At 53.1% G+C, this 15,653-nt stretch overlaps 1 protein-coding gene across 8 annotated transcripts in view; it reads left to right on the forward strand.

The window, feature by feature from the left end:
- The window catches only part of CTIF (cap binding complex dependent translation initiation factor), a 296,988-nt gene that overhangs the window by 147,098 nt on the left and 134,237 nt on the right, over positions 1-15,653 (forward strand). For all 8 annotated transcript variants that reach the window (XM_043558766.1, XM_043558768.1, XM_043558769.1 and 5 more), the window contains one exon: positions 14,688-14,764. In XM_043558766.1, coding sequence (XP_043414701.1) covers positions 14,688-14,764 — 77 coding nt within the window. The remainder of the gene's footprint in view (positions 1-14,687; positions 14,765-15,653) is intronic.

Consider the following 15,653-nt stretch of genomic DNA (forward strand, 5'->3'; position numbering starts at 1 on the left):
CACACAGGATGGGCTTGATAGCAGGGGGCGTGGGCGCTTGTAACAAACTCCGGGGCCTGTGGAGTTGAGTGGTGGGCATCCAGCATCCATAGTGCCATTGTCACTGTGCAGGCCAGGGAACGGCCACCTTGGTCCTCAGAGAGCTTACAGTCTAACCGAGGACTGTGGGATCTGAGTCTTTGTATCTTCTCCAATTCTTTTTTTTTTTTTTAATTTTTTTAACGTTTTATTCATTTTTGAGACAGAGAGAGACAGAGCATGAACGGGGGAGGGGCAGAGAGAGAGAGGGAGACACAGAATCGGAAGCAGGCTCCAGGCTCTGGGCCATCAGCCCAGAGCCGGACGCGGGGCTCGAACTCACGGACCGCGAGATCGTGACCTGAGCTGAAGTCGGACGCTTAACCGACTGCGCCACCCAGGCGCCCCTCTTCTCCAATTCTGAAGGAGAATTGCAAGGTCGAGGGCTGGGGAAGCCATGGAGCATCCTGGCTTCTTACAATGCAGGAGAGATGACCCAGTTGAGGGCCACAGTCTGTAGGCCCTGGGTCACCTGTGCATGCTACTGCCCCACACTGGGTGGAACGAGGATGGCCCAACTCTGGTCCACCCAGGGCCATCGGTCATCTTAACTTTTCATCCAACAAGGAATCATGGAGGACTACAGTATCGAAGGCACTGTGGGGCACACGAAACCGAAGGAGACATGGCCTCTGAGCTCCTGAAAGTTTGTAGCATGGTTGGGGAGACAAGCTTGTAAGCAACTGTCTAGTCCGTTTAGACACCAGGATGGAACGCTAAGAAGCGAAGCAGCTTGTCCATTGTGCTGTGTGCGACCAAATGGATTCATTCTCACGGGAACTAGGGTTGGTTTTTCTGGGCCTGGACGTTTATGCCAATGGCAAATTCGGGACAATGTTTTAGGGGTGAGCAAAAGTGGGGAAGATGTGGTGTGGCAGGCAGAGGGAAAAGCCTGGTTCCAGAAACGTGTGCAAGGGTGGGGTGGCAGCGTATGGAGCAGGGAGGAGCGAACGCCCCTTAAAGATCAGCCATCAACTATTCTCCAGTCCGCTTCCAACCCCAGGGCAGGAACCCGGGTCTCCTGGCCCCCAGCCCAGTGTTCCTTTTGATGCATTACCATAAATAGAAGCTTAAAACCAGTTCTCAGGACCAACAGTGGGGAGGGGTGGGGGCTACGGATGGGGAGGTGAGGGCAGCATTAAAGCTTTTCCTCCTGGTGGGCTCCTGATCTGACACAGGAGATGGGGCAGTGAGAGCCTGAAGATTTCCTTTGTCCACAGAACTGGTTGGAAAGGCCGTGGCTGTGTCAAGAATACCGGTCATGTGACTAAATCCTGGCCCTCGAGTCGGCCACGCAGCCCCACAGCCCCAAATCTGATCCCTTGGACCCAGCTTGTGCACACCAAACTTCCTTATGCTGGGGGTGCCTAGGGCCTGGAGCTGCATGGCACTGGAGGCCGACTCTTTGCTCCTGAAGGTCAGCATTGTGGGAGATGTTGCCTTCTTTAGAAAAAGGAAGAGGGACAGAGGGAAAGGGAGGAAACTCATCCCTGAAAGCCTCATGGATAAAGGGAACAGCGAGTGAACCAGCTCTCCTGGCCCAGTCTGTTTCGGCGGCTGGGCGATCCAGCAGACAGGGGTCACCCTTCTGAAATCTCCTGTCCCAGGGGACAGCGTGCCTGGCAGGTGAAGCTCCGAGTATGTTCTGGGGAGGCAGCTGCAGCGTGAGAACTGCTGGCAGCTCAGGGCTCTGTGCTTCTAGGTCAGTGGGTGCTCACCAAACTAACTGCATTATTTGTGTCAGTGACTCAAGGAGGGTAGCACGGTGGCCCGGGAAGGGGAGGGTCAGCGCGCCAATGACAAAAAGTCCCCCGCGTTCCCTTCAGAAATAAAGCCAAACAAAACGTGATTGTGGCTTGATCCAATGCATAGGCAAAAAGGGAAAGAGTTCGCGTGGCATGAGCGCTTGCCTTTCACACCGGGGAGGTCACGGTCTCAGCCTACAGTCCGTGACATAAGCCAACACAGGTAAGCCAGAGGTTTTCCCACTGGTCTTTGGCAAAATGAGAAAAACGGTTGAGTTCACAGTGTGCCTGGGTTCAGGTGAAAGGACCCATCATATTCAAAATTATTCTTGAAAACCCCTTAAATTCCCGGGAAGTTCAGAACACTCGGTTGGGGGCACATGCCCTGTATGGTATTGTAGACATGTGTGTGTGTGTATCTTGTGGCCTACTGTAAAGAGGACATAAGCCGCATAGAGCATTTTAATTTTATTTCTTTGTAAGTATGCATGGGTGTAGACAGCACCTGCCTGAGACTCTGTGTACAGAGCATCCTGTAGGAGAGTGCGGTGCCTCTCATAGAGCTGAAGCTAATCCACGTGAAGGACCGTCTTGTACTTTAAAGTCATGTCCCTTATGAAATAGCAGCTGGGACGTCCTTAGGCAGAGTGAAAAGTCACAACTCCCCACTGTTCAATTTAGGCTTTACCGGTTTATGGAATTCACAATGCTGGGAACTACTAACCTAAGCCTCCTACTTTATCTCAGTTAAAGAAACTCTTTAGCTTTGTGTGTGGACAACTAAACAGATGGAGAGTCAACTCTTTGCTTTTTTTTTCTCCTGTGGAGGACACTGGCCTCGGCCTTGAACTCTCTCAGCCTGTCGACCCGGTCGTGCTGGTTGGGCTCCTGTGTCACTTTCTGAGAGAGGCCTTTTCTGATCCTCCGGTTGAAAACATTACCCTCTTCGTTTTTGTTGGATTCCCCCCCCCTCCGCCACCCCCACCCCCACCCCCACCCCCACCCGAGCGCACTTGTCTCTGGTTAAATCTTCTTTTTCTTTTTAGTTGCATTCTGTTGGCTCTCCCGTTCCCCTTGTGGGATGGAAACCCTGAGCTATGGTTCAGTTTGCTGTTGTATCTGCAGCACCTTCATCAACTCATGGCACCTCAACCAACAAGTGTCCCGTGAATGAAGGAAAGCACGATGAATTCCTGAGGGAGGGATCACACTTTGGCCTCTTGCCCCCAAAGCTAATGCTGACGCTACCCCTGCAGGTTCTCAGTCAAGACTGAGCGCAGAGGCCGCTCCCTCCCTCCCCACTCTCTCCCTGTGCGTCTTGTCTGGCCTGGCCTCTTAGATGTCCTGTGAGCCGCCTGTAGCCCAGTGGCCTGGCTAGCCTCTCACTAACCACTTCTCTCGGGTTGGGGTGGCAGTTGACCGTCTACACAGAGGAGGCTGAGCCTACAGCAAGCTGCACTTCTGTGCTTTGAGAATGTTCTGTACACAGCCAGGGAGCTCAGGGAGCGGTTGGCTGGGGGACACAGGCGGCCACATTCTAGAATGGCATTCCCGGGGGCTTGGGCTGCTGCTTCCCGGCAGTCTCATGAGGGACATGGACAGAAAGGCTAAAGAGGTCTCAGGGGTGGAGGGCTTTCCTGGCGCAGGGGCTTGGGGTGCAGATGGAGGCATCTCACAGACTGTGCCAGAGAAAAGAGGTGAAGAAGGTTGCAGAGGATGGGAGGGAGGGTGGGCAACTTGGGGAAATCACCTGCCCCACGCCAGGCCTGAGCAAGGCACCTGAATGTCAGATAATTTTATTTAATTCGCACAACAACTCTCTGAACTGGGTGTAACTCTTTATTGTGGCCATTTCATAGATGAGGAAATTAGAAGCATAAGTAAGGTAGGTATCTACCCAGGCTTCCACAGTAGGCAGCAGTCATGGCATTACACGGGACCAACGAACTCCTCGTCCCAGCCCCCAGTCACGTTGCTGAAAGACCCCCGAGGCTGGCTCGGCAAGCCCTGGGATGTGGGCTCTGTTGCTCTGGGGTGCTCCTTTGTCACAGCCTTCTTACCTGTAACCCCCCCCCCCGCCCCCAATATCTGACCAGCCAGCCCTGGCCCACCAGTGCAGGGGGCAGGAGAGATGAATCTTTCATTCACATGAGGCCTCCCCTGCACAGTGGAACTCACCCCGGGATCTCAGTATCACAGGTAGAGCTGGTTTGACAGGTGGGAGGTCAGGGGGGTGGGGTGCGGGGCACAGGTGCCCTTACGCTGGCTGAACCCTGATTCCTGCCCCTTCGTATGATGAACCGCACCAGAGTACGTTCAGCAGAAGCAAGAGCAGAGCCATTAAAGCATACTTCCTAGTAACTCGCGCTGAGGCCGCCATCTTTCTTAGGCAGCTTCTGGGAGCTTCCAAGTCTTCTGGTAACTCAGAGGGTAGCCTCAGGCATTCCTTCCTCCAGGCGGTCCTTGCCGCTAGCGTGTATCCTTGGTGTATCTGTTCTCCCTTGCAGCCCGTGGACTTCTTTGGGACACAGACAGAGTTTCTTTACATCTGTGGCACACGGTGTGGCCACAGAACACAGCGGCCATCTCTGAGTATTTGCAGAGTCTCAATTTTCTTCCAGAATCCATTGTTGCTTCTATTCCCAGGATGGCTTTTGAACCTCCCCAAGTCCAAGACGCTATTCACAAACGTGACAAACGTCCCCACCTCTCAGAGACGGCCACTTCCCCGCAGAGGCCCGAGCACAAGTATCGCTTTCTCTTCCCTGGAGCTTGCTTTATGGAGTCTTTTGAGGATTTGGGTCTCATCTCTGTCAGGAACACACCGCTGAGTTAGGGACCAGAACTCAGGCTGTATGCGTTTAAGCTAAGTTTTTCTGGAGGCCGCAGAGCACACATCGTGCCATTTCCCCCGGCCACTTGTCCTGTTCCATTTCTTGCACATCTTCCAGTCTTCGGTCTGCAGCAGCCTGAGGTGTTGCCTTTTTCAGTTCAGCGGGGCTCCCGGGACCTTCCGTGAAGGTCCCTCATCAGGGGAGGGGAGAGCTCCGTTCTCTAGTGGCCACCGCGAGACTGTGCATCGGGGACTGCGCCCGGACGACTGACAATGGTCCTTGAAAACCCCTCAGGAACTGCTCCCTTTACGTTTTACACCGTATAATGTAGAGAGTTCTCAACCAGTGTTCTGTTGGTTCCTGCTTTCTGTCCTTTGCGTCAATGTTCTCACCCATCTTTTTTCCTCGTCATTCAGAAATGATCAAATCAACGTCATTTGTATCTGCAGTTGCCCCTTGGGTTACCAGTGGGAAGGGGCGGGGATGCTCACGTTTCCTTTCCATGACTTCACCGATATAATAAGACCAAGTACAGCATCATCTATAGCTACCTCGTGCTGAATCGTTTAGGACTTTTTTTGGTGATAAGTGATAGAAACCCACCTCAAAATACCTTCATATTTTTTTTCTATATTTTGTAGGGTGTTTATTCATTTTTGATAGAGACAGAGCACAAGCGGAGGAGGGGCAGGGAGAGAGGGAGACACAGAATCCGAAGCAGGCTCCAGGCTCCGAGCTGTCAGCACAGAGCCCGACGCGAGGCTCAAACCCATGAACCACAAGATCATGACCTGAGCCAAAGTCAGACACATAACTGACTGAGCCATCCAGGCGCCCCCATTAAAGATACCAAGGGGAGATCTACCGGCTCATGCAATCAAAGGAAAGCTTAAATAGTCATGGCGAAGGAGGCAGGAAGGTCAAATATTTTCATCCTCATTTTCCCCAAGAAGGAGGAGAGGGCTGGAAGAAATAACTGCCCAGGTTTAGCAACAGATCCAGTACCCAGGTTGCCTGAAAGGTGTGTGTGGTTTATTAGTCAGGACTCCGTTGGCCTTTATGGTGAGAAACCCAACTTGAAGGAAAGGGGAGGGGTGGGTTTTATTGGCTTAGTGCATCCAAGGAAGGTGTGCACAGGGCAGCGATCTAGCCTCTGTCACTGCAGTACCGCTCAGGCATAGACCCCCAGATTATGATGAATGCCAAGGGCTCTCACCCCAAAGACCACCACAGGAAAAGTGTTCATGTGCAATTGGGGGGGGGGGGGGGGGGGTTGGTCAGAGACTTCACTAAAACCTGCCCGGAGAGCCTCAGTTAAGCTCTTCCTCTAGAAATACGTCCAGTTCCTGTGGAGCCAGCATCGCATGGTGTCTAGAGCAAACCTTTTCAGAACAGGTGGAGTTGAGGTGCACATTCCAGAGCGTGAGTAGGAACTCCAGGCAGGGGTGAGTCCCGATGGCTCAGCCTCTGGATCTCATCCCTGCCTACTTTTATCTGTTTTCTTACACTGGGACTCCAGCTAAGGTATTGCATTTTTTACAAGTCTCTGCTGATTAAAGATAAATAAATAAATTGAAAGAAAAAGAAAACCACACATTTAAACGTGAGTGAGCCTGTCTGCCCCTCACCTTTCTTTCTAAAACCGGTCGGCTTCTTCTGAATAGCCGTGCAGCCTAGAGATTCCAGGAATTTTAGAAACATTACCTGTTTATTTCATTGGACGTGACCCACACATCCTGCCCACGTGCCCACAGCAAGACCTTGGTAGGATAACTTCTTAGAAGCTATGAAAAAACATGACCCCCCGCAGGAGGAAGGCTCCGCTATTGAGACAAGCTCATTGTCAAGGGAGATGTACTTGGTATTTTTATGGCCCATTACGTTGCCAAGTGCTGTGGCTGCTTTGTACTGTTTGCCCTTGGGATATCTCCCCGAGTTGGGCTGGAGATGGGGGGAGACTGGGAAGTCCCAAGCTGGCTTGGCCGGAGGGTCTGTCCTGCCTCCCTGGGACCCCGGCTCCCTGGGCTTGCCCGGTGGGCACGGCAGAACCAACGTCCAGCTTTTCTTCTGTCAGACTATGGCTGGGGCCCTCCACCTGGAATCTTCTGGAAAAAAAGGAAGCCATCAGTTTCCATGTATTTTATAGCATTCTTGCGAGTGACAGGAGCCTGGAGGGGCCGATCAGTATGCAAGTTCGTGAAGAAGAGGAGACGGTTCGTGGTTTCCAAGAGGCCAGGGTGGAGGGTGCACATCCAGGTGTGATGGGGCAGACAGGTGTGGCACTGGAGAGAGCAGGCTGGAGTACAGGGCCTACCTCCACAGGAGACTGGGGAGGGCACCTCCCCGCTGGAAGCCTCCCACTGACGCCTCACCTGGACCAGGGTCCTTGTTCCAACTCGGGTGTTTCACGGTTCCACTGCCTCCCAGTGAAGGCTATGCAGTTCCTGCCAGGTCTTGTGCAGTCTGGGGGACCCTTCATACAACAGGAGGAAGACTCTCGTACTGGTATAATGCTCTCTCTCTCTCTCTCTCTGTCTCTCTCTCTGCAAAGAGCTGATGTGTGAAAGAAAGATAACAGACGTGGGAGACAGTTTGGCTTGGATGATTTCTGTCGGGCTCAGGTCTGGGGTTAGTGGCCGTGGGCCAAAGGTCACAGGAATATCAGAAAAAATTTCTCTGAAGGGAAAAGGGGCATGGGGTTCTGTGAAGTGCGTACGTGGTTTCTAGCTTCCCTGCCCCTCCCGTCTCCCTGGTCCCTGCAGGGGTGCCGGAAGGTGGGGCTGGGCTGGGAGGTGGATGCACCCTGCTTGTCCTAGGGATTCGGGTCTCTCTTCATTGTGAAGCTGGGGCCTGGGCAGCATCTCAGGCTGTTGGTTTGGTGGGAGGCTAGACGACCCCCTCCGGACTGGCACAGGGCCTGGTACTCCAGCCCTGGAGCAGCGTACCCCTGTGGGTTATGGCCCCGAGGGCTCTGGAGTAGTACAGGTGGGGGGTGATGTGACCTCTGCCGGGGAGAATCAGATGGAGAAGACAGGGTGCTGGGGGACCGCACTGAGAGGACCAAGCTGTGGACACTCAGGGAGCAGATGGGAGAGGCCATCAGGCCAGCCTCACACTCTGGACCTGCGGCTGGGACTGTGCTGTGGGATCTGGATGAGAGGGCCGGGAGTGTTCGAGGGCCACCATAAGTACGGCTAACTGGGTGATGTACAGAACAGACATTTATTGTCCCACAGTTCTGGAGGCTAGAAATCTGGGATGGAAGCGTCGGTGGGACCAATGCTCCTTCTGAAGGCTCTGGGGAAAAATCCTTTCTTGTCACCAGCTTCTGGTGGCTGCCAGAGTCATTGGAGTTCTTTGGCTCAAGCTGTGTTGGTCCAACACTCCCTCCATCTTTACATGGCCTTCTCTTTCTGTGTCTCTTGTGTCTCTGTGGCCAAATTTCCTTCTTCTTCTAAGGACACCAGTCATTGAATTTAGGGCCCACTCATCCAGTATGACATCGTCTTCACTTGACCATATCTGCAAAGACCGTATCTCCAAATAAGGTCATGTTCACAGCTCCCTCCAGGGTTAGGACTCCAGCTGATCGTTTTGAGGGACATAAATCTACCTGCTTAAAGGGGGTGAAGAACCATCCAGGTGGCCCCAAGCCAGACATCAGGAGCACCAGCCCTGGCCCTCAGACTACCCTGGTGCTTCTCTGTCTGACCACGGTGCCGAGCACATCTCCACACACTGCTGTGATGCTAACATCATTGGCCAGCTGACGGAGGTCATAACGTAGCTTCTAGTCTTCTCATGTACCCCTATCAAACCCCTTAGGGCTCAGCGTAGGTACCGCGAAGGCTTCCCTGACCCTTCTTGTAAGCAGGGTCCTCCTTCCTTCTTCTGGGCTGCCAGAGGCCTCTGTCCAATGATCCCCTGACCTCCAGGGCCAGAACTGAGTCTGCTCATTCTAGTATTCTCCACCTGATGCACCTGGCACACGGTGGGCCTTCGGCACTGGTTGCATGAGAAAGAACCAAGGATAGACATACGGGTGGGTGGGTTTGACGGACGGATGCCAAGTGACAGAAGTCTTCCCTGGCCACCCCACCCCCGCCCCCGCCGTGCTCATGCCCTTGCCACGCCTTGTTCTGCTCCGTAGTGTTTTTGTCAGTTATCAGAGCATCTGCTCACCTGATGGTCGCCTCTCTGCTCTCACTAGACGTGTGCTCTACACAGACCAGCATTTGGCCGATTTCTTTTTCACTATATGTGCGGTGCCTAAAACGGCAATTTTTACTGGGAAGGTGGACGGGAGAGCTGGTGGGTTTTAGGATGGGGGGAGGGAGGGGCGCCTGTAGCCTAGTGGAAGTGTGGCACTGCGAGCACAGGGTCAGGGGGTCTCAGGGCCGAGGGCGCACACGCTCCTCGCCTGGTGTGTTTGTTTGGCCCTCCCTTGCTGCACCCCAGACCCAAGATTTGTTTGTCTCTCCTGGCCTCTCAGGGCAAGGCCCGTGCGCTCCCAGCCTGGGGCCAGCCGCTCTGCTGGGCCTGCCTTTAATCCCTTGGAAATACCGCCCTGGGTTGTAAGTACCCACCTCAGCCTACCCTGGAATGGGTGGATCTTATAGAACATGTTTCTGCAACCAGAGCCATCAGGCATGGCCCTGCAGGGGGGCATATATACACCACTGCTGATCTCCGAGCCAGGCGTGTGTGCGTGTGTGTGCTTCCTGTGTATTCTGCCCGTGCCGCCTATGGAGTATTATCTTCCCTCCGTCCCTGGAGAGGCTTGGTTTCTATAACCTACTTGTCTCCCAGGCCCATTTACTTAGCAAACGTGGTCAGAGGATCTGCAGCCAGGTCTCAGAGCTAGGGGAGGAATTCTCATGCAGAGAAGTAGAAGGTAGAGCAGGCAGGGCCTGAGGTGGTCCAGGGTAACGCTGCGGGGTCTCACGTGACTCGAGACTGGTGAGAAACACCAAGCAGCTGGTAAACCAGAAGGCCGTGCTCTCCCTTGTGGGAGGACTGGGGAGGGAGTGTCTCCCACCTGGACTGACATTCATATGAGGCTCTTTCTTTTTCTTTTTTTTAATGTTTATTTACTTATTTTGAGAGAGAAAGAGTGTGAGTAGGGGAGGGGCAGAGGGAGAGAATCCCAAGCAGGCTCCACACTGTCAGCTTAGAGTCCAATATATGACTCGATCCCACAACCCATGAGATCATGGCCTGAGCCGAAATCAAGAGCCAGACGCTTAACCGACTGAGCCACAGAGGCGCCCCTGGGGCTCTTTCAAGGCATAGAATGGAAGGATTTGTTAAATAAGGGAATTAGAGCAGAGACCACTGTTTGCTGTTAAAGGATGATTCTAAGAAGCCTGATAAATTTCCATTCTCCACTTTAGTGATATATTCTGAAAAGCAGGGAGGGAACTCTGGTCCAAAGCCGAAATATCATATCCCCTGGCCAGGCCTGGAGATACCGATCCCCCATGCTCCTTTCCAGATTCTTTATTATTCACACTTGTCATTGGGTGCCTCTTGCCTAGGACATGCTGCCCTTTGCAGCCCTCTCTTATATAAAATGTTTCAGGGCAACTGCTTCCTGGAGAGTAATGGAGCAAGAGGAGCATGCTCCATTGTGGCTGGATCTTTCTTGCTTGCTTTTTTAAAAAAATTTTTTGTTGGGGCGCCTGGGTGGCACAGTCGGTTAAGCGTCCGACTTCAGCCAGGTCACGATCTCGCGGTCCGTGAGTTCGAGCCCTGCGTCGGGCTCTGGGCTGATGGCTCAGAGCCTGGAGCCTGTTTCCGATTCTGTGTCTCCCTCTCTCTCTGCCCCTCCCCCGTTCATGCTCTGTCTCTCTCTGTCCCAAAAATAAATAAACGTTGAAAAAAAAAATTAAAAAAAAAAAATTTTTTTTGTTAACATTTATTTATTATCGAGAGACAGAGAGAGACAGAGCATGAGCGGGGGAGGGGCAGAGAGAGGAGGAGACAGAGCATCCGAAACCAGCTCCAGGCTCTGAGCTGTCAGCACAGAGCCCGACGCAGGGCTCGAACCCACAAACCGCGAGATCATAACCGGAGCCGAAGTCGGACGCTTAACCGACTGAGCCACCCAGGCACCGCTCTTTTTTTTTTTTTTTTTTTTTTTTTTTTTTTTTTTTTTTAATTAACACTTGCTGTCCCCTCTCCCCAGAACATACTGCCCCCGGATTTTCTTCCCACTTTTTAAAATTGAGGCATGATTTACGTACCATAAAATTCACCCTTTTGAAGTGTACGGTGAGTTGGGTTTCTTGGGTTTTTTTTTTTTTTTTTTTTTTTTTTAGTATATCCTCAAGGTCACACGTGCAACCACCACTCCTGTGTAATTCCAGAATATTTCCATCACCCAAAGAGAAACCTGGTACTCATTCACAGTGACTCCTTATCCTTCCTCTCCCCAGCCCCCGGCCACCACTCATCTACTTCCTGTCTGCACGTTCGCCTATTCTGGACATTTCATGACGATGGAATTATACAATACTGGGTTTCGGTGACTAGGTTCTTTCCCTGAGCATGATGGGTTGTTGTTGTTTCTTTGGGGGGGAGGAGGTGGGAGTTGTTTTTTTGTTTTCTGAGAGTGAGAGAGAGCCGGGGAGGGGCAGAGAGAGTGTGTATGAATGTTAAGCAGGCTCTACGCCCAGCATGGAGCCGGAGGCACAGCTTGACCTCACAACCCTGGAATCAGGACCGGAGTCAAAATCAAGAGTTGGGCCCTCAACCAACCAGCCACCCAGGTGCTCCCAGCATGATATTTTTAAGGTTCATCCACGTTGTCACATGTATCAGAACTTCCTTCCTTTGTGTGGCCGTATAATATTCCATTGTATGGACATACCACATTTTACTTATCCAGTCCTCAGTTAGTGGACATTTGGGTTGTTTCCAGTCGTGACTCTGATGAGTAAGGCTGCCAAGAACATTCGCGTGCCAGCCTTACCTCTTGCCGGTGAGTAGAGAAGCTGGGCTAACCCGGATCAACACTGGCCTGATGGCAGATGTGGGTCTGAGCACAGATTCTCTCTTCTTCCGCCGGCCACCTATTTTCCCCGATTGACCCCAGTCACCCTTGTCTTGGAGGGAGTGTGGGCAGCATCTTGAGTTGTGTGGGTCACTCGGTGCCCACCACCAGCCTGAGAAGCAAAGTGGCTGATTGAAGAGAGTCCTCCAGTGAAGCTTGTATAAATACAGCGTCCTGCTTTATGCAGGAGCTCCTCAAGGTCCTGTGTAAGTGCCCCAGGGAAGGTGGCTCTCATTCATTGATTCACCAACATGCCCATAGCCAGGGGCTCCAGGTGGTCTTGCGGGTGGGACCAGTCCTCCCTAGCCCCAGCCTGGATTGTTCCTGGAGAGGGAAGATTTCAGAAGTGCAAGACTTGGTTCTATCACGTGTTTTTCGCCGATTTCTGGCCTCCTGCTGGTGCCTGCCAGCCTCAGGCCAAAGAGAGCTCTCCATCCTTCTCCATTCTTCTCCGTCCTTCTCCAGCTCCACACCTGGGTCACCTCCCAAACCTGAGCCTCCCACACCCTCCTCTCCTGCAGACCACCTCAGCCAGACTCGCTGCCAGGGCTGGGGGCTCCGTGAGGAGAGGGACCAGAACACCCTCGCTTGCTTTGGCCCCTCAGCCCTGAGCAGAGTGTCCGGAGGATGGGAAGGTGATGAAAGTGATGGTGACAGTGGCGCCACTGGAGACGCTGAGGCATACTGCATAGCAGGCACTAGTCTGCCTTCTTTACTTGCTTATCAACCCATTTAACCCCTGCAGGGACCCTAGGAGGCCGATGCGGTTATTATGTCCATTTTACGGATGTGGCAAGTGAGGCAGGTGGAGGTGAGGTTATCTGTCAAAGTCACAGAATCATCCAAAGGGAGCGTCAGGAGCTGAACGTTCACGGTGCAGCTCCGGACCGCGTGTTTTTACTCTTATATTTTCTACGCATTCACATACTTCGGAGGAGACAGGTGGACACAGAGGTCACAGCAGGGGCTCCATCAGAAGCCTCGAGGGGCCCTGCAGGTCCTCTGGGCCACTCTGAGTTTGGTAGAGAGCTAGGACTCCAGCGGAGGGTGAGTCCCGAAGGCAGCTCCCCACTGTGTGTGGAGAAGGGCGGGATGCAGGCCAGAGCCCAGGACTCTGAAGCCCAGACAGGGGAGGCCGCACCTTCTGGGCTCATGGAAGGCCCAGGGTCGCGGACAGCTCCGTCTGCCCGGCCTCAGAGCTGAGATCCCGATCCAGGCTGCCAGCGTGAGAGGGAGCCTCGGCTTCCTTCCATTGTCTACGTGGGGCACACCCAGTGTGTTCCTACAGTGACCCCAGGCCAGGAGGGAGGGAAGGGGCCAGCCCGGAGCTGGGTCAGGATGGGAGAGGGGAAATGAGAGGGGAAGACTTGGTGTTTTTCCTTGTTTGTGTTTTGTATTAAAGAAAAGCAAATAATATCCTTTGAGAAAAACCATTAAACAAAGCACATCCTAAGGCTGCACAGGCCCATTGTGGCCGCCTGGAGCCCGGAATTCATTCATGCTCTTTGGCCGGATTGTCGGAGGCAAGAGACAGGGTAGGAGGGAGGGACTGTTATTACAATAAATGTTGAAATGTGTCCTTCCCTCCCGGGGCTCCATAGGAGGCTAGGCCAGGCATCCGTGATGCCGGAGTCCCTGTGTCCTCCCGAGCCTGTTCCCTCTTGTCCTCCCGCTGCCGGGCCCTGGGAAGCTCCTTGAGACTGGCCAGAACTGCCAACATCCACCCCGCACTGGTTGGGGACTAAGCCCTGAGAAGGCCTCCCAGTGAGGCCATCTGCTGTGGAGCCTAAAACCAGAGGGTTGCTACCATAGAGGCTCTGGGCCTCAGTCTCCCTGTCTATAAAGTGGGGGCGGGGGGGGGGTTGGGTTATATGGACTCTGGCTGACGACTCTTTTTAAAACTTTTTTTTTTTTAAGTTTTTATTTATTTTTGAGACAGAGACAGAGCATGAGCAGGGGAGGGGCAGAGAGAGAGGGAGACACAGAATCCGAAACAGGCTCCAGGCTCTGAGCTGTCAGCACAGAGCCCGGCGTGAGGCTCGAACCCATGAACTGTGAGATCATGACCTGAGTCGAAGTCGGACGCCCAACTGACTGAGCCACCCAGGCGCCCCTGGCTGATCACTCCTAAACACACCGAGACCTGTCACTCCCTCTCATCCTGTGTGTGCCTAGGGCTGGCCTTCAGCCCAGCTTCAGCAGATAATTCTGCCTGGGGCTCAGCATGTGCAAGATCAGCCCCATGTTATAAGTCGAAGGTCTTTCTCCAACCTTGACGTACATGCATAGCTGTCGTCCTGACGACACTATACAAGAGACCATCCTTGGGATTTTTCCCAGTTCAGAGTTTAAAACAGCATTTAACTATTTCATCCTGAGTACTCCCCGGGAGTGTGAGGAATGAGGGTCTTGGGTCAGAATTGCCTGGGCTGTCCTGGGCTGGCGTGAGACAACCCGGGTCCTAGCCCACTCCCTCTTTGTGAGGCCCTCTTTGTTTGCAAGGGGCTGTGTCTCCTTGTCCTCTCAATGGCCCGGAGAAGTTACTGACGTTCCCACTGTGTCGGGAAGCTGAGAGAAGTCACGAGTGTTCAAAAAATAACTCCATCGTGCAGCCATGAATCTGGGATCTGGTCCCCGCTTTGTTGCTAATGCTCTTACAAGACCTTGAACTGGTTCACTCACCCCTCTGGATCTCAGTGTCCTCGTCTGGAATTTGAATGACTGGGTATGACAGATTCTAAGGTCTCCTTTGTGTCCTTCCTAATCTTCGGTTCTGTAATTACAGCATCATTGCCTGGTGGGAAATGGATTCATTCTACCATTTTCCATTTTTCAGTGTGGATTTGGTGGTCGGAGTCTAGTCTTGCACTCCCGATTTCCTTCGTCACAGATGTCGTTATCAACAGTTACGTGCGAGAAGGTCTTTGCCGTCTTTCCCAAGTTACTAACGATCCCCCTTCCTCCCACATGACGCAGGGCTACCACCCGATGCCCCACGAAGTAGAGATCGCCCACACGAAGAAGTTGTTCCGGAGGAGGAGAAATGACCGAAGGTAGGAGAGACTCCGTCGAGAACTCTGGGCTTTCTGTCCTTGGCCAGCCGTCTGTAGCTCCGTCGGTTCTGGCCTGGGTTTCGCTTTCCCCAGTGGCCAGCTAATACCTGTGAGGTGAAGCAGGTGGGTTGGGTACCAGTTGGGAAGCAGGGGGTACACTTCTCTGGGCCGGCCCCGGGGGTGGGTCCCTTCAGGAGTCCAGGGCAGCACAGGTTATGCCCCCTTGGGAGGAGAAATGCTCTTTCCCCTGACCTTACCGTAACAATCGCAGTCCTCAAGGGACTGGGTCCCAGCTGACATATGTTCTGAGACATGGCCTCCAGGAGCTCACAATTCCAAGGGTTTCTGTCCCGCGTGGTGCTGGGCTCTGCTGTGACAAACGATATGCAGATCAGAAACTGCACATGCACCTGCTCTCTAGCACCCGGAGGCGCTCACTCACACTAAGGCAAAAACCAGGGCCTCCCTGCAGTTCAGAGTGCTGGGTGACAGCTAGGGGCCAGAAAACCTGCCACGAGGGGCGCCTGGGTGGCTCAGTCGGTTGAGTGTCTGACTCTTGATTTCGGCTCAGGTCATGATCTCACGGTTTGTGGGTTCGAGCCCCACGTCAGGCTTTGTGCTGACAGTCTGGAGCCTGCTTGGGATTCTCTTTCTCTCTCTCTCTCTCTCTAAATAAACTTAGAAAAGAAAAAGTGCCACGAGGCAGCCCTGGATACATAAGCAGCTGAGGCTAGGCGTCCCAGGAAGGCATATGCCTTAGTTTCCTTGCAGCCTCTGTCACATGGAAAGGTCTTCATGGTATATTTCAAATGGAAAACTCAATGTTTTGGGGTCTGTGGACATTTGTAATAAAGCCGCATTAGAGTAAATGTTTTTGTTTGAATATGCA

The sequence above is a fragment of the Prionailurus bengalensis genome, chromosome D3 (assembly GCF_016509475.1).
Source record: "Prionailurus bengalensis isolate Pbe53 chromosome D3, Fcat_Pben_1.1_paternal_pri, whole genome shotgun sequence".
NCBI classification, from domain to species: domain Eukaryota; kingdom Metazoa; phylum Chordata; class Mammalia; order Carnivora; family Felidae; genus Prionailurus; species Prionailurus bengalensis.